The sequence below is a fragment of the Canis aureus genome, chromosome 18 (genome assembly GCF_053574225.1).
Source record: "Canis aureus isolate CA01 chromosome 18, VMU_Caureus_v.1.0, whole genome shotgun sequence".
Lineage (NCBI taxonomy): Eukaryota > Metazoa > Chordata > Mammalia > Carnivora > Canidae > Canis > Canis aureus.
In genome coordinates, this window is record NC_135628.1 from 44,905,151 (window position 1) to 44,928,462 (window position 23,312).

The 23,312-nt window shown below is 41.0% G+C and overlaps 1 protein-coding gene and 1 long non-coding RNA gene across 8 annotated transcripts in view; one reads left to right on the top strand and one right to left on the bottom strand.

The window, feature by feature from the left end:
• LOC144288956 (uncharacterized) overlaps positions 1 to 4,857 on the top strand; it is a 48,738-nt gene extending 43,881 nt beyond the window's left edge. Inside the window, exon 5 of the long non-coding RNA XR_013357018.1 lies at positions 4,021 to 4,857. This is a non-coding gene — a long non-coding RNA (uncharacterized LOC144288956). The remainder of the gene's footprint in view (positions 1 to 4,020) is intronic.
• The window catches only part of CFAP69 (cilia and flagella associated protein 69), a 55,562-nt gene extending 43,342 nt beyond the window's left edge, over positions 1 to 12,220 (bottom strand). For 4 of the 7 annotated variants that reach the window (XR_013357016.1, XR_013357017.1, XM_077857037.1 and 1 more), the window contains exons 1-2: positions 11,861 to 12,219; positions 947 to 1,006 (exon numbers count right to left, since the gene is read on the bottom strand). Coding sequence is in view for 4 of the 7 variants with exons in the window: in XM_077857037.1 (XP_077713163.1) it covers positions 947 to 1,006; positions 11,861 to 11,980 (180 nt within the window). In the remaining 3 variants the exon portion in view is untranslated. Of the gene's footprint in view, positions 1 to 946; positions 1,007 to 11,860 lie in introns of those variants that run through there. The other 3 variants (XM_077857039.1, XM_077857040.1, XM_077857042.1) reach the window with 2 other exon arrangements.
• Positions 12,221 to 23,312: the final 11,092 nt, after the last annotated feature.

The window sequence follows — 23,312 nt, forward strand, 5'->3', positions numbered from 1 at the left end:
AATTTTTTTTATACCTTTTTTTTTTTTAAGTCTACCTTTATTTAACAAGTAGTAGGAGTTGAGTTTTCAACTAGTAATTTTCTTTTTCTTTTCTTTTTCTAAAATGCAAATATATTCAAAATTAAACATAATTTGCATGGCAAACACAGCCAGCAAGACATACATTATTTTTATTGTGCTTTTTCTCTATGTTAAAATGTAGAGACTAAAAAATATTAAACCAATGACTAAATGTTTGTGCCTACTAATCACTAGGCATTGTTTTGTTTTGATTGGCTCTAACATGATCAACCCATTTTCCACATATTAAAAGTATGCAATCTTCATCCTGTAGTAATTTTATACTTTGTGCTGATTTTTAGGCACTCAAAGTTGATTCTTGAGTAACATCAGGACAGTGCGGTATGCATGAAATACATTTGTTATCCTTTCCCTCAATGCCTAAACTCTCCAGTTTGAATCTTATTGGAAATAATTTCATCTCTATTCCATTCTGTGTAAGATTCCTCTCAAAATAGATCATTTATCAATAATGTATGAGTGTATATATACATATATACACACACACACAGATTTCATATCAGAGAAATTTAGTACATAATGATATGCTTTTTCTACCCTTACTCCCCACATCCTACTTGGTAACAAGCAGTTTGTAAAGGCTAGAAGAGTCTTCCTTTATTCTTATGATTCCTTCTGTTTATATCCACCATTGATATGTCCATTATACAAAACCAAATCTAATCTCCTCCTCCAGCCTCCCTACCAGGTTAAATACATTCCTACTAACTTATTTAAACAGCCTTTGAATATAAGGCACTTACTATTTGAAATGTTTTCAACAAAAAGAAAGAAACAAGACTTATTTTGGGGGAATACATGTTACCTTTCAGGGAAATCACAGTTTATAAGTGATATAACAGAGAAATTTTCTTTCAAAGCTTACTTTATCAGTCTTTTCAAGGAGGCTGATGACACGATTCAGGTCCATGGTCTTAAAAGCACCCTAAAAAACACATAACTCTTAGAATTCTGTGTCATAAGAATCAAGAAATCACATCAAACATACTATTTTTATATGATATCTCCTGGCAAGTTAAAAATATGACAAAAAGATAGTAAGGGGAAAAGGGTGATGGAGGGATGGCAAAATGGGTGAAGGGGAGTGAGAGATACAGACTTCCAGTTATGGAATGAATAAGAGATGAAAAGTACAGACAGCATAGGAAATATAGTCACTGGTATGTAATAGTGTGTGTTGACAGATGGGACTACACTTGTGGTGAGCACAACATAACCACAGACTTGTGGGATGACTATGTTGTACATCTGAAACTAACATTACATGTCAACTATACTTCAATTATAAAAAAGATAGGGGAGAATGAAAAGCTTATAGCGTAAATAAATTTTGGAGTTAAAAAAAATGCCTCTTGAATTCTAGTATTATCTTATAATCCTACTGTCCTTAAATTTTATTAGTCCTGAAAGGCTCAAGAAAGCATCTGGAATAATAGCACTTCCATGCTTTGAAAAGTGAAATGAACTGGTACATACATGTTACACATCCCAAGCATGCACATTACATTGAGTTTGCCTATGCAGATAGATATACATAAGACTTGCTTCTACACTAAGGAGATCACCTTCCTGGCCTAGATATCCCTGCTCTCAGTTGGTACAAGGATTCTTTTTTGTTGTTGTTGTTGTTAAAGATTTTATTTATTTATTTATAAGGGGGAGAGAGAGAGAGAGAGAGAGAGAGAGAGAGAGGGGCAGAGACACAGGCAGAGGGAGAGGCAGGCTCCATGCAGGGAGCCCGACTTGGGACTCGATCCCAGGTCTCTAGGATCACACCCTGGGCTGAAGGCAGCACTAAACGGCTGAGCCACCCAGGCTGCCCTCAGTTGGTACAAGGATTCTTACAGTCATCCACAGTAGAAAATGGAATGTTGGGGCACCTGGTGGCTCAGTGGTAAAGTGTCTGCTTTCAGCTCAGGTCATGATCCCAAGGTCCTGGGATGGAGCTCTGTGTTGGGCTGTCTGCTCAGCGGGGAATCTGTTTCTCCCTTTCCCTCTGCCCCCCTTGTATTTTCATTCATTCATTCATTCATTCATTCATTCATAAATAAATGAATAAATAAAATCTTAAAAAAAAAGAATATCCAAGGTCTATAGATTATACATCTTAAATATTTCTCGAGCCCATGCCATCTTACTGATTTAATACAGTTCTCATCTCTCACTCAGTTGGGAAGGTTTCCTACTGTTCTCCCTACCTCTACTCTTGCACCCTTCAACACGGTCCTCTATTCTATGGTCTGAATAATAAAACTCAAATCTGAACATAACCCATCCAACTCATTCAATGACTCTCCACTAATGCCTCTCATCTCTCCTCTATTTTCATTGGTTATGATGATCTCATTCCTCTCCTGGTTAACCCCCACAGGTGCTTCAAAACTCAGCTAAAAAGCGGCCTCCCCAGGGGATGAAAAAGGATAGAACAAAATCCTTCCTTTGTGTTCCCACAGCATATGTGCATATCCATTACAATTCTCATCATAGCTCTAAAGTGGTTTGCATGTTTATCCCACACTATCCGGAAACTCACTTTAAGACAAAGACTTGTTTTCTGGCATCCCCCGCACCAACAACTGGGCCTGGCATATTATTTGTAGACAAGTGGAGAAGGAAACAGAAGGTACCCTCATCCCAATTTAAGTACTTACACAAAAATCTCCACATTTTCAATGCAGTTTTGAGGATGAAGGCTTTGTTGCATGACATTTTCTTTTCTTTTTAAAAATTTTTTAATTAAGATTTTATTTATTATTCATGAGAGACACAGAGAGAGAGAGGCAGAGACATAGGCAGAGGGAGAAACAGGCTCCCTGCAGGGAGCCCGATGCTGGACTCTATCCCGGGACCCTGGGATCACACCCTGAGCTGTAGGCAGTCAATCACCAAGCCACCCAGGTGCCCCTATACTATTTTCTATTTTTACTTACTTGTGTAGATACATAATTTTGCTTAGTGTTAACACTATTGTATTTTCTGACTTTTAAATCGATTAACACATACCTTTCCTTTTTTTTTTTTTTTTTTTTTTTTTTTTTTTTTTTTTTTTTTTTTTAATTTTATTTTATTTTTTTATTGGTGTTCAATTTACTAACATACAGAATAACACCCAGTGCCCGTCACCCATTCACTCAACACATACCTTTCCATATTTCTGCATAGATATTATTCCATTGCCTCTTAAGTCCAGGATTTCCTTTCCTTTCACAATTACAAACTTATATTCTGATTTCAGGCAATGTCTTTCAAAAACAATTTTCAGTGAGGTATTCTAATTTTAAGTCTGTAGATAAGTAACTGGGTGAGTTTATTTACTCAAAATGATTTTTACTTAAAAATTAACAATCTAAAAGGATTTACTGAATACTGATCTATGCCTGGTATTATAGTTATCCTTAAAAACTGTTATATTTTACTATGATCTTATTTAAATTATTAAATTTACTGTTATCAAAAAATTTGATAAATAGAATTTTGCCTTTTAAGATATGAGGATTTAACAGTGCCATCTGCCATTGTCTCAGTGGTCTTTTTTTTCTCTTGTGGTCTCTGAGAAATATATACAGTGAGATTTAATTTTCAGATGTTCTACAATATTGGCTTTGAGGGTTGGAAAGCATATTGAAATGAAAAGTCAACGCAAAAAATTTTTAATACCTGTACATATGATAAGAATTGTTTTCCCCAAATGAGCAGGTATAACTTTTATTAAGAAACAGAGTAGTCAGGTTAAAGCACAGATTCCTCTTAGTTTCTGTTGCACTATTACTTCATACTACTCTGTGTTTTGCTTGCTTGGCATATTATATTTTTAATATTTCTCCTTCCCTTCCTCCATTAGCCTTTTCCTCCTTCCACAAATATTTATAAGCAAAAAAATAAAAATAAAAAATAAAAAATAAAATAAAAAAATATTTATAAGCAGCTTCTATGTTTCAGAAATGTGCTAGGTGTGGGAACAACATTGCTCTGACCTCAAGTAGCTATCAGTCTGGCATGGAATACAAGTAATACAGATAACATGCTACAAAATGCTCCGTGGATGCTGAAAAATATGCTCTGGAAGCACACAGACTGGAGGCACAGAAAGGCAGGGGACAGCTTCTGGAAGAAGTAATCTGTGGGCAGAGGTAAGTAGGATTTGTGAGATGAACTGAAGGTTTGAGAGATGGAGATGGGAGAGTAGCATGTGTGAAGGCCTGGAGGCAAGAGATAATAAGACACTGAGAAGATGGGGAGGAGTTCACCAGGTTGGAGAAGACCTTGCAGGGGATAGTGGCTACAGATGATGCTAATTAGATAAAGACAGGTCAAATTGAGGTGGGAAGCAGAGGCAAAAGAAAACTTAAATTTCCTTCCTACTTACAGCTCATTCACAAGTCCTTGAAACAGGCAGAGTGACATTCCTCTAGGGACCCAGCTGCCTTAGTCAACATCAATACTTTCCAAAGGGAAAAGGCAATCTGCCCCAAACTCCCATAATCCTGTAGTCTACTTTAACATATAAAAAATTTTTTTAGGGATCCCTGGGTGGTGCAGCGGTTTGGCGCCTGCCTTTGGCCCAGGGCGCGATCCTGGAGAACCGGGATCAAATCCCATATCGGGCTCCCGGTGCATGGAGCCTGCTTCTCCCTCTGCCTATGTCTCTGCCTCTCTGCCTCTCTCTCTCTCTCTCTCTCTCTCTCTCTCTGTGGCTATCATAAATAAATAAAAATTTTAAAAAAAAATAAATAAACATTAAAAAAAAATTTTTTTAGATACTTCCTTTCTTTCAACACCCACCCCCCACGCCCAAGATACATGCTGGCAATCATCTTCGAAGCATATGACCTACTGAAGTACATCTGAAGAGTCTCATGACTGAGCTTTTACTAAACAATAATAGATGACCTTTTCCTAACAATAACTAGCCCCCTCAGGATCTTTGAAACTTTGTTTCTAAAATACCTGGGAGGGTTACACTATTCCTACCCTCCTCCCAACTTAAAAGTATATAATAGGCCACTCCTCATGACCCCACAGCAGCTTTCTGCCCACAAGTCTTCTCCCCTGCTTTAATAAAACCACCTTTTTGCACCAAGGAAGTCTCAAGAATTCTTTCTTGGTCATCAGCTTTGAACCCTAACATCTTTCCTACATCAAAATTATGAATAACAAGAACGATCATAACATGATGGTGATATCTACTTCCAGGCACAGTTTTAAGCACTTTACATGTATTTATTAATTGTATTCTATGAGGTAGGTACTATCATTAACCCCATTTTACAGAAGGCCTTGTATGCTACGCTAAGGATCTTCAGAAACTATGGAATAGTTTGAGAGACTATATAAACAGGCAATGGCCAGACTATATATGACAACAGAACTCTTGCCTACAATCCTTGCAGCAATCAAACTGGGAAGCAACTGGCTCAGGAAAGTCAGAATTAGCCAATACCTGCCAGATTCCCTATTTCTTGTGCCTCATATGTTACATGGGACCAACAAGAAAAAGCCAAATATGCTTCCCAAATCAATCACATAGAATGCTGTTTGTAGTTAGCCCATCTCCAGCTTCTTCATGGCAAAAACCTCCAACCAGAGCATTCCAAAAGCCTTCACTTTTTTCACTACAAAGGCTTGGAGTCTGCCAAAATTAAGTAACGCTGGCTTACTCTCTTTCTATAGTAAACTCTGGATATTAAATAATCCCTACTTATTTTAATTAGGGTGGTCTTTGTTTATTTCTACTGGCTTTCATCAGAGGAGTATAACAATAAAAAGGCAATTTAGTTTGCTGAGTAGAGACCAAACTGGAAAGGTCTGGGATGAGCTGGAAAAGAGGTAGGAGATATCTATAAAAGGCCTTGACTAAAGTCTTGGCAACTCCATAGACAAAAGGGAATGGCATAAAAATCATCAAGGAGGTAGAATCAGTGGGACCTGAGGAGTGATTTGATTTGGTGGGAGAGAGAAGAAAAGGTGATGATGACTCATGGGCTTGAGGAATTATACAAGTAGTGGCATCTTTTGCTGAGACAGGAAAGGCTGGAGGAAGAGGCTTGTGTTGAGGTTGGAAATAAGTGAAATTCGGGGGCAGAGATTTCCAAATCAGAGGTTTAAAGTAATAGTGAGAAAGGTTTGGGTAAATGAGAGCACACAGAAGGAAGCAAAAGAAGACATACAGATGGAAGTATCAAAATAATTGCTGTTAACATCATAAGATATTTATGGAGAGTTGTAAAAACATTTAACAAAACATTTTAAAATAAAAAGCTTAATAAACTGTTTTGAAGAAAATCAGACCTTCACTTACAGTTATAGAATGAACTTATTTTCCCATTTTTTTTAATTTTTTTATTTATGATAGTCACACACACAGAGAGAGAGAGGCAGAGACACAGGCAGAGGGAGAAGCAGGCTCCATGCACCGGGAGCCCGACGTGGGATTCGATCCCGGGTCTCCAGGATCGCGCCCTGGGCCAAAGGCAGGCGCCAAACCGCTGCGCCACCCAGGGATCCCTTATTTTCCCATTTTACCAAGAGACATGCCAAAGGGGAGAAATCCTGCTCATCTATACATAGTTATAGAGAAAGGAACTAACATTTACTGCAGTTCTTTTATATGTCTGGCACCTTATCTTTTTTTTTTCTTTCTCTTTCTCTCTCTCTTTCCTTCCTCCCTTCCCTCCCTTCTTTTATCTTTTCTTTCTTTTCTTTTTTCTTTCTTTCTTTCTCTCTCTTTCTCCTCCCCCCTTTTTTAAGTAGGTAGGCTGCATGCTCAATGTGGAGCTTGAACTTATTATTTTTTTTTTAATTTTTATTTATTTGTGATAGTCACACAGAGAGCGAGGCAGAGACACAGGCAGAGGGAGAAGCAGGCTCCATGCACCGGGAGCCCGATGTGGGATTCGATCCCGGGTCTCCAGGATCGCGCCCTGGGCCAAAGGCAGGCGCCAAACCGCTGCGCCACCCAGGGATCCCGGAGCTTGAACTTATGATCCTGAGATCAAGAGTTGTATCCTCTATCAATGTTGTCAGCCATGTGTCACCTCCCTTTTAAAAAAAAAAAAAAAACAAAAAAAAACTTTATATCTTAATTAGTCCTCAACTTTACCATATAAAGTTGGTACTATTATCCTGTTGATGAAACTGGGGCATTGAGACCTAACTTGTTATGGTCACAAAATTAGTAACTGGATTAGAAGGCCTGTCAGATGCAGGAGTGTTGGTTCTTTGCACCTTTGTTCTTTGCCTGACTTCTCAAATGACCACAGAGATTATTTCTAGCAGTTACTCCAAAACCAGGGTAGGCAATTTTAATGACACAGTCCATGGCAGTATTACAGACAGTGGCAGGATGGGGCATCAACTAGAAGACTGTGGAGGCTCTCAGAGGAAGAGCAAATTTGGGCAAGGAAGCTCAGTCATGATACCTACGCAAGTCAAGTAATCACAATTTATTTATTCTACATATTTGTTGAGTGCCTACACTGTGTGAGACACTGTTCTAGATGTTAAAGATATGGTACTGAATAAAACACAAAATCTCCTGCCTTCATATGGAATTAATATGTTATGTTTTGTACAGCAAAGAAAACCATCAAAACAAAAAGACAACCTACTGAATGCAAATTATTTGCAAATGATATATCTGATAAGAGGTTAATATCCAAATATATAAAGAACTTATATAACTCAACACCAAAAAAAAAAAAAAACCTCCAATTAAAAAATGTGCAGAGGGGACACATTTTTTAATGTGAATCAGTGATTGGATGGATCCAATCCAGTGATTGGATGGATCAAGGTGGATCAGTGATTGTGCCTTTGGCTCAGGTCGTGATCCCGGGGTCCTCGGATGGAGTCCCACATTGTGCTCCCTGCAGATAATCTGCTTTTCCCTCTGCCTATGTCTCTGCCTCTTTCTCTCTCTGTGCCTCTAATAAATAAAATCTGTAAAAAAAAATGTGCAGAGGACCTAAATCAATATTTTTCCAAAGAAGACATATAGATGGCCAACAGATACACGAAAAGATGCTTGACGTCACCAATCATCAGGGAAATGCAAATCTAAATCACAGTGAGATATCACCTTATAGGATACCTGGGTGGCTCAGCGGTTGAGCACATCTGCCTTCAGCTGATGGCATGGTCCTGGAGTACCAGGATCGACTCCTACATCGGGTTCCCTGCATGGAGCCTGCTTCTCCCTCTGCCTGTGTCTCTGCCTCTCTCTTTCTGTGTCTCTCATGAATAAATAAATAAAATCTTTAACAAAAAAGAGATATCACCTAATACTTGTCAGAATGGCTAAAATAAAAAAAGACAAGAATAACAAAGTGTTGGTGAGGATGTGAAGGAAAAGCAATCCTTGTACAATGTTGGGGGTGGGGGGGAACAAGTGCAGCCACTGTGGAAAATTGTATGGCAGTTCCTCAAAAAGTTAAAAAGTAGAACTATGATATGATCCAATAATTCCACTGCTGGGTATTTACCCAAAGAAAACAGAAACACTAATTCCAAAAGATATATGCACCCCTATGCTTATTGCAGCATTATTTACAATACATAAGGTATGGAAGCAGCCCAAGTGTTCAATGATAGATGAATAGGTAAGGAAAAATGTAATATATACATATAATGGGATATTACACAGCCATGAAAAAAGAGGAGATTGTGCCATTTGTGACAACACTAATGGACCCGGAGGGTACTATGCTAAGCGAAATAAATCAGACAAGACAAATACCAAATGATTTCACTTATCTGTGGAATCTAACAAAAAACAAATGAATAAGCAAAAAAGCAGAATCAGACCTATAAATACAGAGAACCAACTGATGGTTGCTAGAGGAGACAGGGTGGTGGGGATGGGCAAAATGGGTGAAGGGCAGTAGGAGATACAGGCTTCCCCTAATTATCATTTGTGTTATGTTGGCAACTGTTCCATTTGTCTAAATTTTGTCTCTGTCTCTAGAATATGGGTCCTTTTAAACTCCACGTGGTGTCCCCTGTCTTTTATCACATAGGCTGACCCAGGGTTTAAGTGGGGGGAGGTGATGATGGGGTGATGGAGGAATTTTGTTTTACTGCTGTTCTTATTTTGTTTTATACTTTGAATCCATATGAAACTACCTCCTACAGCTTTCCAGGAGCTAATTGTGAAATTCTGTAGCACTGTTCATAGCCTACTGCAGCTAAATATACTAAATATTACTACTTAGAATGGGAAATGGGATTCTCCAACCAGTAGCAATGGCATCACCTGAAACCTGTTAGAAAGGCAGAATCTGGGGCTCCTCCCCAGCCCCACACAAAATCATAATCTGCATCTTAATGAGATCCCCAGGTAATCCAAATGCACATTAAAATTTGAGAAGCACTGCTCTAAAGGGTTTCCAATTCTTTAGAATGAAAGCAACATTAAAATAAGGAGGAAATAGGGCAGCCCGGATGGCTCAGCGCTTTAGTGCAGGCTTCAGCCCTGGGCTTGATCCTGGAGACCCGGGATCAAGTCCCACATCAGGCTCCCTGCATGGAGCCTGCTTCTTCCTCTGCCTGTATCTCTGCCCCTCTCTCTCTCTGTGTCTCTCATAAATAAATATATAAAACCTTAAAACCTTTTAAAAAAATAAGGAGGAAATAAAGGTAAACAATTTGTGATTTCAAGCATAGGATGGAGCTGGCTTACTGAATCGAGGAAGACTCTCCAAAGTCACTGTTAGATACCAGGATGTACTGTCTCTCAAACATTCCAGGAGTTCCAAGAGTCTTTCCTCTACTGGTCTGAGGCAGGGGTCTAAAAGGTTGTCGTGTTATTGTTGGCAAAGACTGCTAGACCCCACTCTAAGTAAAGAAACTGAGTAACTCTTAACTTCTCACAGCCTTAGGGTCCTCATTTGTAAAAATAACCACAAACAAAGCCCCAAAAGGCTGAATGATCATTTCTCCCTTCTCTAAAAGGCTTTTAATTCATTTCACTTCTTTCGAGAGAAACTGCCTTCTTCTCAGTACTTTAAAAAAAAATGTTAATGCTTCTACAAGTAGTTTTTAACAAGCTAGGAACTCTAATTAATGCAAATTGATTTCTTCCTGGAAAAGAATCGAAGGCTCTGTAAGGAGAGGTGATAATGAAAGGAGAAGAAAAAAGAAAGAGAAGAGAGAAAATACACACACATATACACAGGTTTACTTGTTTTGCTTTACTTGATATGTTGTTGCAGGCTACTTTGGCAATGGCCTGTTAAAAAAGTATGTCCCATTTTTTCATTTTAACCCGTGATAGCCTACCTCATATAACCTTGCCACGGCCCCTGCACCTCCCCCCACCCCCGCCACCTTTTTTACACCGCGTGAAGGAACAGGGAGAGCCATCAGACACCAAATTCACCTACTTTTCAGTTGTGCTGTGCCTGGGAGAATGGCGGTAGAGCTGAGACCCGCGGCAGCCTTGGGAGTGGAGAGCTGCTCTTCCTGCAAGTCCTTCTTCTTCCCGCCCGATTGGAATACTTCCGCAAAACTGATTAGGTAAATTCCCCTAGCACCCGCTCCTCCTCATCAGGAGTGCTGTTGCTCTGCAGGTTACTACTGTGTAAATGACAGACTGTCCTCAGAGAGCTCAACTTTATTCCCAAAGAAGAGGTCCCCAGCCGACTGGCCGCTCCCAGGGAACTCTCCAAGGTTCCAGGCTGTGGACGTAGGAGACAGGGTTCCTGACGCAGCCTGAGGCTCGCAAAACCTCAACAGGAATTCCCAGAGTGACCCCAGCCACCAGTGTGAGGAGGCAGGGCAGGATTCCTCCATAGTAAAACCTTCAGGGTTTGATCAGGACCCTCTAGGGACGAGCAATGGACCCCTAGTATGCTAACGACTTGGAGTTTCTCAACACCTTCGCCACCAGTGGAGGTCCAGCCAAGGGTTCCCAAGTGAGATGTCTCAACAGATCAACTTGGAAGAGTTAATTTTGTATTCATGATAAAAGTAAACTCAGAACCAACTACAAGTATAACAAAATATATAAATTGTATTCTCTCTTGATTCACCCCACCTCCATAACCACCTTCCAATTTCATATGAAAACGAGGCTAGGGCGGCCCGGGTGGCTCAGCGGCTTAGCGCCGCCTTCAGCCCAGGGCGCGATCCTGGAGACCCGGGATCGAGTCCCGTGTCGGGCTCCCTGCATGGAGCCTGCTCCTCCCTCTGCCTGTGTCTCTACCTCTCTCTCTGTATGTCTCTCATTAATAAATAAATAAAATCTTAAAAAAAAAAAAGAAAAGAAAACGAGGCTAATTTCTAATTTTCACAGCGTTTTCCTCCTCTCTAGGTGCAGTTTTAAAGTAGCAGCAAATCTAAGCGCGGGAGAGTTTACGCCTATCTCAAGAACATCACTTGAGAACAGGTCACCTACATATAAGCCCGGTGCAAACAAACTGGTCATCCAATAAATCCATGATTTCGCTAAAAATAATTCCCTGCCTCCCCAGGCCCTTCGTGGTCACACTTTTCGAAGAAGAGAGGCAAAACCTCGCTTACTGTTTGGAGGGACGCTTGCGGAGAAGCTCGCGCCCCGAAGCGCCCCAAGTCCCCAGGCAGGCTGGCTGACGACAGCCAACCCCTCCCTCCGGCGGCGCAGTTCCCGGAGGCCTCGGCTCCGCGCAGGGAACCTCAGTCCCGCGGGCCCCGGCGGGTTCCACTTCGGCCCCATTTCGCCTCCTGCGGCCCCCAGTCCCCGTCCCCGCCCCCTGGATCTCAACTTCCCCTCCGCTCTTCCCAAGGCGAAGCCGCCCGCGCATACCTGCGCCTCCTCGTCCTGGGTCACCACCCCGATTACCGGGATCCGGCGAAGGCTGCTGGGCCGGATCTTGCCGCCGGCTTCCTGGGCTTCGGCGGTCGCCGCGGCCTCCGCCACGGACATGCCCGCCGCGTGGAGTGAGGGATGGGTGGGAGGCCCGTCCCCCTGTCCTACCCCGTTCTCCCTAGCCGTAGGACCCAAAGAAGCCCCGCCACCGAGGAGGGAAGGCCTCCTGAGAGCCGCTAGAGTCGCAAAAAGCGCCAGGGGTCCGGCAGTGGCCTCCGCGACCGCGACGCCGTCCGCATCACGCCCGCCGCAGCCCACCTGCGGACTTCAGCTCCCGCCTGGCGGCCGGTTGCTAACACGCCAGCGCGTTGCTAGGGGGCGGGGCGGCGCGGCAGCGCGCGGCGCTCTTACGGAAGCCGGCGGAGCCAAACTTCCCCAAACCCTAGTGCGCACCTCCGCGCTCGCCGGGGCGGGGTCGGCTCCCGCGCGGGGAGGAGGCGGCAGGAGGAGACCCGGGTGCGTAGCCGTGGCTGTTACCTTGGCGTCGTGTGTCTCCGTCTTGCTAGTTTGCTCTGGGGCTTCTTAAAATAATAATGAGTGGGTAGAGGTGAGAGGATGTCGGACACGAGAGTGATGGATGATGGATGCCTAGTGCTGGAAGCGGAGTTTATCTCGCGTCAAAGTGACCAGCGCCACCTACGCTCCTCCCTTTTACCTCGTCTGTACTTTAGTGCCTCTACCAGACGCTTACATCAAGGCATCGTACAGTGCTGCAGGCTGTTGAGCAAATCGGGGAATCGAGAGCAAGTTGACCCCTGGAAGCCTCGCTTTCCCCATCTTTCCTCATCAGGCTTTCACTTTTCTCAGCAATAGGATTTCTAGGAGGATGGAAGGAGATGGTGGTTTTGTAGAGCGGGGCTTGGCACACGAGAAGTACCCAGGCAAATGGTCAAGACTGTCATTCTTTATTATTACTGTGTTTTCTGTCCATTGCATCCTGAGTGATGACACAAGAAAGGTCAAGACTTTAATGAAAAGCTGCTCATGGTCATCGTGGATATAACTTAACCACCCCAAGACCGCGGCTGTGAAAACTTAGCTTAAAATCCTTTAAAATGGGTTGCCTGGGTGGCTTAGTGGTTGAGGGTCCGCCGTTGGCTCAGGGTGTGATCCCAGTCCCAGGATCGAGTCCCACGTCGGGCTCCCTGCATGGAGCCTGCTTCTCCCTCTGCCTGTGTCTCTGCCTCTCTGTCTCTCATGAATAAATAAATAAAATCTTAAAAAAAAAAAAAATCCTTTAACCCGGGACGCCTGGGTGGCTCAGAGGTTGAGCATCTGCCTTCGGCCCAGGGCGCGATCCTGGAGACCCGGGATCGAGTCCCACGTCGGGCTCCCTGCATGGAGCCTGCTTCTCCCTCTGCCTGTGCCTCTGCCTCTCTCTCTCTCCCTCTCTGTTTCTCATGAACAAATAAATGAAATCTTAAAAAAAAAAAATCCTTTAAACCTGAAATTTTTTTTTATTTTAGTCTCCAAAAACTCTCCCAAGAGTTAAACGTGACTTTTTATATTGTCAATAAAGTTTATGGCCTTAAAAATTACATAGAACAAATTCCGTGAAAATAAATTTCACAGCACCTCTCAGCATTTCTCTCATTTGTACAAGGAGCTGGGTGATCAGTGATTTCTAAGGCTCCTTTAACCAGTTCAAACATTTGACATTTGACTGAATGACATTTCTGGCGATACAAATAAAAAGAAACGGGAAAACTAGATTGGGCCTGGCAGCACTTGATGTAAATCATAGCCAAAGAAATCAAACTTTTTTGAAAGAATTGAGCATCTAGTCCCTTTTCCTCACTTATGTTCATTCTCCCACTTTCCTCATCCCAGGTTCCCTGAAACTGTCCTGAGGTCACTAACACTTGTGGTGAAAGTCTGTGGACACTTTCCTGTCCTCATCTTGCTGTACTTATCTCTAATATTTGACCCTATTGAGCACTTTCTCCTTGAAACCCTCTGATCTTCAGCATTCTTTTTGTTTTTCTTTTATCTTTACAGTTACTCATTGGTATTTTTAAAGCTCCTCTCAGGCCTTATAACTAGAGGTGGTGGGTTCAGTAGGTCTAACGTTGCTGTTACTCCAGGAGAGTGTAAAAGGGTGTGTTAAGTGTATTAACACCTGCTAAATTGACATTGCACGTTCTGAGTAGACCACATCAAAAGGAGACTGAAATCACTTGAGTAAACACAATGGAATCCTGTGAGAATGGCACCTAAAAACCAAGATAGTCTGGAGAGCTGACAACTGAGTGATTTGTTTATCCTTTGTGTGTTGAGCCTCACATCAAAGATGAGGAAAGATGAAGGAGGGACTGTGAAGAAGAATTTTCCACTTAAAGCAGAGCTTAGGAGTTATCTACTATTGTGTTTCAGCACAATAGGCTGAACCTGATAAGGGTCCATAAACCTCAGTGATTGGAAAGTCACACTCTCTTCATTGGACTTAATTGTAGACACTTTCCTAACATATGAACACAAGGATTTTAATTTTATTTCAATTGTATACAAACCCCCCAAAATTGTATACAAACCTATATATTCATTCTGTCCTATGTCCAGAGCCCCTGTTTCCAATGCTTAATTAGCATAACTCCTGTGAACTTCCTCTTTCTAGCACTTAAAATCCCCCCCCCCCCCCCTCAGTGAAATTCTTCATTGAAATCGATTCCCTTACCTGGGAAGTTAGTAGATCCAACTTTGTAATTTAAAAAAAAATCTCTAGTGGTATCTTTTACTCTTTGACAGGTGAGAAGCAACCAGGATGGAAGTGCCAACACTCCACATTCAATACTTCTTCCATCCTCTGTTAGATGCCACTTTGTTGTTGTTGTTTTTTTAAAGATCTTATTTATTCATGAGAGAGAGAGAGAGAGAGGCAGAGACACTGGCAGAGGGAGAAGCAGGCTCCCTGTGGGGAGCCCGATACAGGACTCTATTCTAGGACTCTAGGGTCACACCCTGAGCCAAAGGCAGACACTTGACCACTGAGCCACCCAGGTGCCCCCGTAATTTGGTTTTGTACTCACCATATACTTTTTGGTATTTATTGTCTCAGATGCCCAACCCCTTACTACTAGAGGCTTTTGAAAGCAAGGAGAACCTCCCACCCAGATTTGCACCCCAAATCCTCAGTACAGTATCTAGAGTAGTGTTTCTCAAAACTTAGCATCCGTCAGAATCATCTGGAAAGCCAATTGAAACTGACTCCTGAGCCCTACCTTCAGAGTCAGCTTCAGTTAAGTTTGGGTGGGGTCCAAGGGTTTGCATGTATAACACATTGCTAGTTGATGTTATGCTCCTAGTCTGGCAAACGGTACTCAATAAATGTTCATTAAAGATTTCAAGGAATTATAAATTAGTTTTTAAATTTGATTTAAATGCCTTTCATAAAAGCATTTCATAAGTTACCCAGAGTAAGGTAAACAGTACGTCCTTGCTACTTAAAATGGGGTCTTTTAACTACCTACATAGGCTTTACCCAGGGGCGTATTAGGAAGGCAGAAGTTCTGGCCCCAGAAGGGACTCAGTGAATTAGAATCTCCATTTTAACCTGATTGCCTGGTGATTAGTATGCACATTAAAATTGAGAAGCACTGGTCTTGTGTGTGTGTGTGTGTGTGTTTCATTGGTATTATTTTGGAGTAATTTTAACAATCTCCATAAAAACGGCTTTTGGGCAGCCCAGGTGGCTCAGCGGATTAGTCTTCAGCCCAGGGTGTGATCCTGGAGAACTGGGATCGAGTCCCACGTCAGGCTCCCTGCATGGGGCCTGCTTCTCCCTCTGCCTGTGTCTCTGCCTCTCTCAGTTTCTCATGAATAAATAAATAAAATCTTTAAAAAAACAAAAGCAAAGAAAACAACTGGCTTTCACGGAGCATTCCATCTGTATATTTTCCATCTCCTTTGTTTTCCTACTGATGATACTATTGAGCGCATTTGTTTTTCTTTTTGTTAAGTGCACCAATTAAGCTTTTAAAAAGCTTTAAGTGGGGGACGCCTGGGTGGCTCAGTCAGTTAAGTGACTTGGTTTTGGCTCAGGTCATGATCTCATGGTTATGGGATGGAGCTCCACATCAGGCTTTGTGGTCACCGTGGAGTCTGCTTCAGATTCTCTCTCTCTCTTCCTCCCTTTCTGTCTCAAATCAAATCTTAAAAAATAAAAAGCCTTAAGCATTTAAATTAGGTAGTGGATTTAAGTTTAATCATTATTCATTGAACTTTTTTTTTTAAGATTTTATTTATTTCTTCACATGAGACAGAGACAGAGAGAGAGGCAGAGGAGAAGTAGGCTCCTTGCAAGGAGCCCAATGTGGGACTTGATCTCAGACCCTGGGATCATGCCCTGAGCCAAAAGCAGACACTCAACCAGTGAGCAACCCAAGCATCCCTGAATCTTCCTTAATACAGATTTTTGAAGGCTGTAAGTTAAAAGCACAGGACATTTTCCTGACACCAAGACACAAAAGGATGTAAAGGTAAAATAACTATTGAAATGGTAAATTATTTCAGCAAAAAGATAATAGTAAAGAAACATATCAGAAATGAATTAGAGAATAGAAAGGCTTCACTGTAATAACAGTTTTGCAGAATTTAACATCTCTGTTAAGTTACAAGTTGCAATTTCTTAAAAGCAGCTATGGATTGAAGATTAACTAGATGCTTTTAATATGTTGACCTATGTATATTTTTTATTTTTTAAAAAGATTTTATTTATTTATTTATTCATGAGAGACACGGAGAGAGGCAGAGACAGAGGCAGAGGACAAAGCAGACTCCACGAAGGGAGCCTGATGCAGGACTCAATTCCATGACCCCAGGACCACGACATGGACAGAGACAGATGCTCAACCACTGAGCCACTCAGGTGCCCCTTTTTACTTTTTATTTAAGTTGAACGAGCCAACATATAGTACATCATTGTTTCAGATTTTTTACTTTTAATATAAAGTATATTGTGTATTTTTAACATAAATAAATGTAATGTTGAGAAATCACATTGTTCTTCTGATGTTTTTCCTGATACTTGTTTGCACACTGCCTAATTAGCAATGTTTAGTAAAATTGTAATTATTCATTAGTACAACTTAAGAATATTTCTTAATATTAAGTATTTTAGGTTACATATGAATTTGGTAATCTCTAAACTAATGCCACGTTTCAAGCAAATGTTATTCCTTTGTGAGTCAGAGTAATCTATTTTAAACAGAGAATTTTTATAGCACATAAGAAAAAGTAATTAGAGTATAGTCTTAGTAGTTTAGCTTTAGGGGAATTATGTAACAGAAAAAAAACATAAAGCTGGGATTTCATATACTGTAGTGTTTTAAAAAATCTTTCAGTTTGACTGTTACAGAGTCAAAGCCTAAGAGAGAAACAAAAGTAATTACCTCTTTCCAACAGAATCATTAGTTCAAATTTGGGAGTAATAAGTATATGGAACAGAAAAGAAAAGTAAAAGAACAGCCACCTCTGAAGTCAAACATTCTTTTTTTTTTTTTTTTTGAAGTCAAACATTCTAATAAAAAATGTAGTATAGTAATCCAAATTTCAAAGTGATTTGAAACTAGGAATGTGGAGGAGCTATTCATGCTTAATGAAGAAACTAAATAAATTGGTAATATGTAAATTAAATAGATTTTTGAGCAATTCTTACCTGACCAAAGCTTCAGTTCCATGACATAGGAATAGTCCATGAAATGAAAATGTTCTCAAGCTTTTAAAACTAAAAACTATTGTGTTTACATGGTGGGAGGTTATGGGTAGTACCCTCAGGACAGAACTGTCTTTATTGGGAAGCAGGATTATTCAGACAAGTTTATTCCAATAATGTTAATTATTCAAGGTCTTTAACTGACTTGACTTGCTCTGATTCCATAGACTCTCTATTGATTTGCTAGGGTTAGTACTACAGACTGGGTGGCTTCCAAAAGTCCATGATTAAGGTGTCCAAGATTGGTTTCATTCTTGAGGACTCTCCTTGGCTTGTGGATGGCCATTTTCTCTCTTTGTTGTCACATGGTCTTCCTTTTGTGTCTTTACTGTGTCTTCTTTTAAGGATACCAGTCATCCTTGGATTAGGGCCCACCTGTATGACCTCATTTTACTTTAATTACCTCTTTAAAGGCCCTATGAATTAATATGAATTTTAGGGAGATATAACCCAGTCTATAACATATCCCAACATACTTTGGGTTATAATATGAATTTTTAAAAAGAACAAATTATAGAAAAGAATATACTTAGTTAAGGCAATAGTGGTATTTTTACCTATGGGACACTGATTATTTTTCACAAGAGTGATAAACAGCTATTTTGATTTTAAAAATCACTGTACATTTGATCAATGTGAATCTGTCCTTGGGAGATGTATCCACTCTCAGAGCTCTCAACCAGTCTGGATTTTGAGCCTGTAGTGCCTGATTTTGTCAAAAATCATCATTTATATCATGTTTCATTTTCTATTTGAAGAATTCATTACCAAAGTTAATTTGGCAGCCTGTGTTCCCTAGAACTTACCATAAACAAATGACATTTAACTGCTGCCACTTTACTAGGTGGCACTCTCTCTGGGAAGCAGGTCAGAAAAAGAAGAAGTTGAGGCAGGCAAATATAGGTGTTACTGAGCTGGCCACAGCTTTGGAACAAATGCAACTCAATTAATTGCTCAGTCTTTCATGATATTATCATGGAGGCCTTAACAATTATAGTACTAAGAAACAGCTTATCTGGGGGAAAGGAAGTGAGAATTTATCTACCAGCTCCTCCTTATGCTACATGTCTCTGGTCAAAGATCACCCCTCCGGTTGGGTTTCTGGATTTATCAAAAACAGACAAACAAAAAAGTCCCATGCAATATTTGTAATAGAATTACATAAAAATTAGGGATGCCCATGGGTGGCTCAGTGGTTGAGCGTCTGCCTTTGACTCAGGGTGGGATCTCGGAATCTGGGATCGAGTCCTGCGCATCAGGCTCCCTGCGAGGAGCCTGCTTCTCCCCACTGCCTATGTGTCTGCCTCTTTCTCCCTGTCTCTTATGAATAAATAAAACTTAAAAAATAAAGAATGACATAAAAATTATTGTTTGTCTGAATTTCAGGTTAAACTGAGTGTCCTGTATTTTACCTGGCTCCCCTACTCTCGGGGCATTAACATCCATGCATTTCCTGGCAGATGTGGAGGAAGCCAGAGCTTCCACAGATCCCCTGCACAGACACCATTGTCAGTTTCTCCTCAATACAGCCGTGTGCAGATGGCAGTGATGGAGGCCAGGAGGCAAGGCACTAAGTAAAGACAATGACGGGGAGAGGTGTGGGCAGGAAGCTGCAGGCACAGCTTCATGAATGTGGGATTATAACATAATTTTCTCCAAAGATGAGTCAACATTCATTATCTCATTAGTATCTGCAGAACCATACTGCATTAGATACTGGGATATACTAGTGAATAATATACAGTTTCTGCATCAGGGAGCTTACAAAATATAGCTTGACTATTATGTTGAGTCCTAATTTAAAGATAATTGATGAATGCTAGTAAAATGAAATAATTCTTTTAAAGATTTTAAGTTATCTCTGCACCCAACATGGGGCTGAAATTCACAATCCCAAGATCAAGAGTTGCATACTCCACTGACTGAGCCAGCCAGGTGCCCCTGAAATAATTTTTAAAATGCCACCTCATTAGGTAGATATTTTCTAAATAACTACCTTGGCAAAAACCAAAACCTCCCAAATCTTAAAACTATTACATATATATATTGCTTTCTAGATCCTTCTACAAAGAAATAGATGGCCTCCACCAAATAATGGATTATTTAGTAAGAAAAATCCATTTGTATATAACATTTCAAAAAAGAAGTTAAAACACATTAAATAATACTTTTTATTTGGATGTTCATAAGGCATATCTATGAGAATGATATAAAAACATGGCATGTAATTTGATAATGATATTTTAGAGATTACAGAGTTTTAGCAAGTACCTATTACACAGTTATAAAGAAGATGGTATTTTCCAAGCAGATACAAAATATCTAATGAAAGATCAAGGCAAGAACATGAGTATAACTAATTAACAATGGAAAATCAATTCTAATGCGAATTACACATTATCCTTTAAAACTTTTAAAGGTAAGATTTGCTGCAATCTAGTTCTTTCAAACAGTGTTAAACAGCATCATGACAAAAAACTTAAGGCCAGAATAGGTTAGTTTTGAATTCATATAAAGAAACCCAAATATACTGTGGGTCAAATATAGGATAAGGGAATCAAATAATGAAGAAGTCAAGATCTTTTTAGTTTCTAACTGGCATTCCTTTATCCTCCTGGACAGTTGCCAAGCCTCCTGTTGTATCCACAATTCTGGCAGCAAGATAGAGAAATAAGATAAAGAATACTTGCTGCTTTTCTTTTAAGGAACTTCTAGGAAGTCACCCATATGTCACCCTACATCCCACTGGAACACCCAACTGCAAGGGCAGTTGAGTATAAGGTGATGGGCAGCAGCTTTTAGAGAAGTAAACAGGCATTGAGAGACAACTTCCAGTCCCTGGGCCGCCTAGGTATCTGCGAAGCTATGAAAAACCTTCAAGGAAAATCTTAAGAGAATACTTCCTTGAAGTTGGCAATTTGAAAATCATATAACAGCACCTATTTTAATGATTTAGTTTAGCCTGTCCAGCCACTGGGACAATCCTATATGTAGAGTCTGCCCTAATTTTGAATGACAGCATGATGGAAAGCCAATGATTTAGAAAATTAAGAAATCTCTGTATGTATGTGTGTTAGGCTGAACTAAATATTGTTTTGGTATTGACAGAATCTATAAATATTAGCACTTTTTAATTTTCTTGCATTGGAGAGACTGGCAAGATGGCAGAAGACTAGGGGTCCTCAACTCATCTGTCCCACAAACTTACCTAGATAACTTTCATCCTGAACAACTACAAATTTGACCTGAGACATAAAGAGAGAACAGCTGGAATGCTACATAGAGAAAAGTGTTCACTTCTAACAAGGTAGGAAGGTGAAAAAAAAAAAAACAAGTGGGGGAGGGGAACCGCGACTACCTGGTAAAAGTGGAGACATAAAAGCCTCTGGGGCACGGAAACCCAGCCCTGGAGAAGCAAGAACTTTAAAAATCTGTGCTTGAGTTTTCCCTGACAGAAAAGTGCTTAGCAGGGAAATTGGGCAGAATTGCAGAAGGGGCAGTGAAGCCTCAAGATGCCCGGAGTCACTATAGGAGGAGGGATGTCCAGAGGAAAGCTCATTGCAAACTGTGGTCTGATATTGGTAAAGGGCTGGAAGGGAGGCCACAGCCCTCCAGGGCATTTGGGAGAAGACTGCTGGATATGCGGACTGGCTCCAGAACTCCCTTTACCCTAGAGCCTGGCAATGGACGGAGGCGGCTGTCCTCCCTTCCCTTTGGGAGAGGCAGTCCCTGGGAGTACGGGTCCAGTGGCGCAGGGCCTGGGATCCCAGGGTGCCCAAGAGGATAAAATCGGGGATCCTCCGTGCCCCCTGGAACAGGTGGAAGCGGAGAGGGCACAGGAAAGCAAGAATGTGTGCTGCTGGGTGCCCCACAAGCTGTGCAGATCAGTGCAACCCTGCCTGCCCCCAGGAACATCTAGGCCAGTGAGGACTGGGAGACTGGTTAGTTACTCACAGAGAACCTGACTCCAGACCTGGAGATCTGGCTGCTGCCATAGTTGTTTTTCCTCTTTGTTTCACCTTGTGCCTGGGAGAGGCGGGGCCTCTAGGGAACAAAGGCCTCAGAGGATAAACATCTCACACTGAGCCCAGCACCTGGCAAGGGGCAGGGCATCTCTGCTCGGGCACAGACACCTGAGAACCAGTGCAGCAGACCCCTCCCTCAGAAGAACTGCTGAAGAACAAGGGAAGAGCAAGTTTGCTGAAAAACAGCACTGGAAAGCTCCAGGAATGAGGGAAAATAGTATACAGAATTAGAGGGTCTTTTTTTTTTTATTACTTTTTTTTTTTTAAGATTTTATTTATTTACTCATGAGACAGAGAGAGAGAGACAGAGAGAGAGAGAGAGAGAGGCAGAGACACAAGCAGAGGGAGAAGTAGGCTCCATGCAGGGAGCCCGACATGGGACTCGATCAGGGGTCTCCAGGATCACACCCCGGGGCTTAAGGTGGCGCTAAACCGCTGAGCCACCTGGGCTGCCCAATTACAACTAGTTTTTATATCAGACTAAAAATTTGCAATATTTTTTCTCTTTCCCCACCTTAACTATAATATTTTACCAACCCTTCATTTTTAAGTTTTTTCCTTTTTGACTTTCATATTTATACAATTACATGTCTTAGATATATTGTTCACTTCGGGATTCCCCTCAATGTATCCTATTTAATTTTGGTAGCTATACGTACAAGATATGGATTTTTCGTTTTTGTTTTCTCTGTCTTATTTTGTTTTACAATGGTGGAAGTTAGTACCTTCTAACACATGATCAAAATACACCCAGAACCAAGAGGAACACTGTTGGTTCATTCATAGACTATATTCTCTCTTCCTTCCCATTCTACCCTCCTCTTTTATTTATGTTTTTGTGGTCAATGTTGGGGCTTTATGTAAATATTCCTGGTTTATATAAATTTGGGGTTGAGTGTCTTCTAACATACAGAACAAAATACACTCAGAACCAAGAGGATCACTCTCTAGGTCCCCTCAGGAAGACTACATTCTCTGCACCACCACTTCCTCATCACCACCAACAGCCCCCCTTTCTTTTTTCTTCTCTGCTTTTCGTTTTTTACTTTTACTATTTTGTTTTAAGATTTGTTTTTCACTTTAGTGGTCCCTTGTTTTATTTTGTTCTGTTCTTTTTCTTTTCTGGTCTCTGACTTTTTCAGGATCACCTAGGTGTATCTTATTTAGGTCGTGGTTGATATTTTTGACTCAGCTTGCTCATAGAGACCCTCTGCACTGGACAAAATGACTAGCAGGAAGAATTTACCGCAAAAGAACCAGAAGCAATACTCTCTGCCAGAGTTACAGAATGTAGATTTAAATATGATGTCATAAATTCAATTCAGAAGTACAATTATAAAGATACACATGACTCTGGAAAAAAGCATCAAGGACTCTAGAGACTTTATTACTGCAGAATTGAGATCTAATCAGGTCAAAATTAAAAATACTCTGAGATGCAATCTAAACTGGATGTTCTAACTGCTAGGGTTAATGAGGTAGAAAAGAGAGTGAGTGACATAGAAGACAAGTTGTGGAAAGGAAGCTGAGGAAAAAAAGAAAAATTAGAGCCCATGAGGAAAGGCTTAGGGAAATATATGATAGCTTGAGAAAGAGAATATATGTCTAATTGGGATTCCAGAAGAGGCTGAGAGAGAGAGAAGGCCACAGAGTA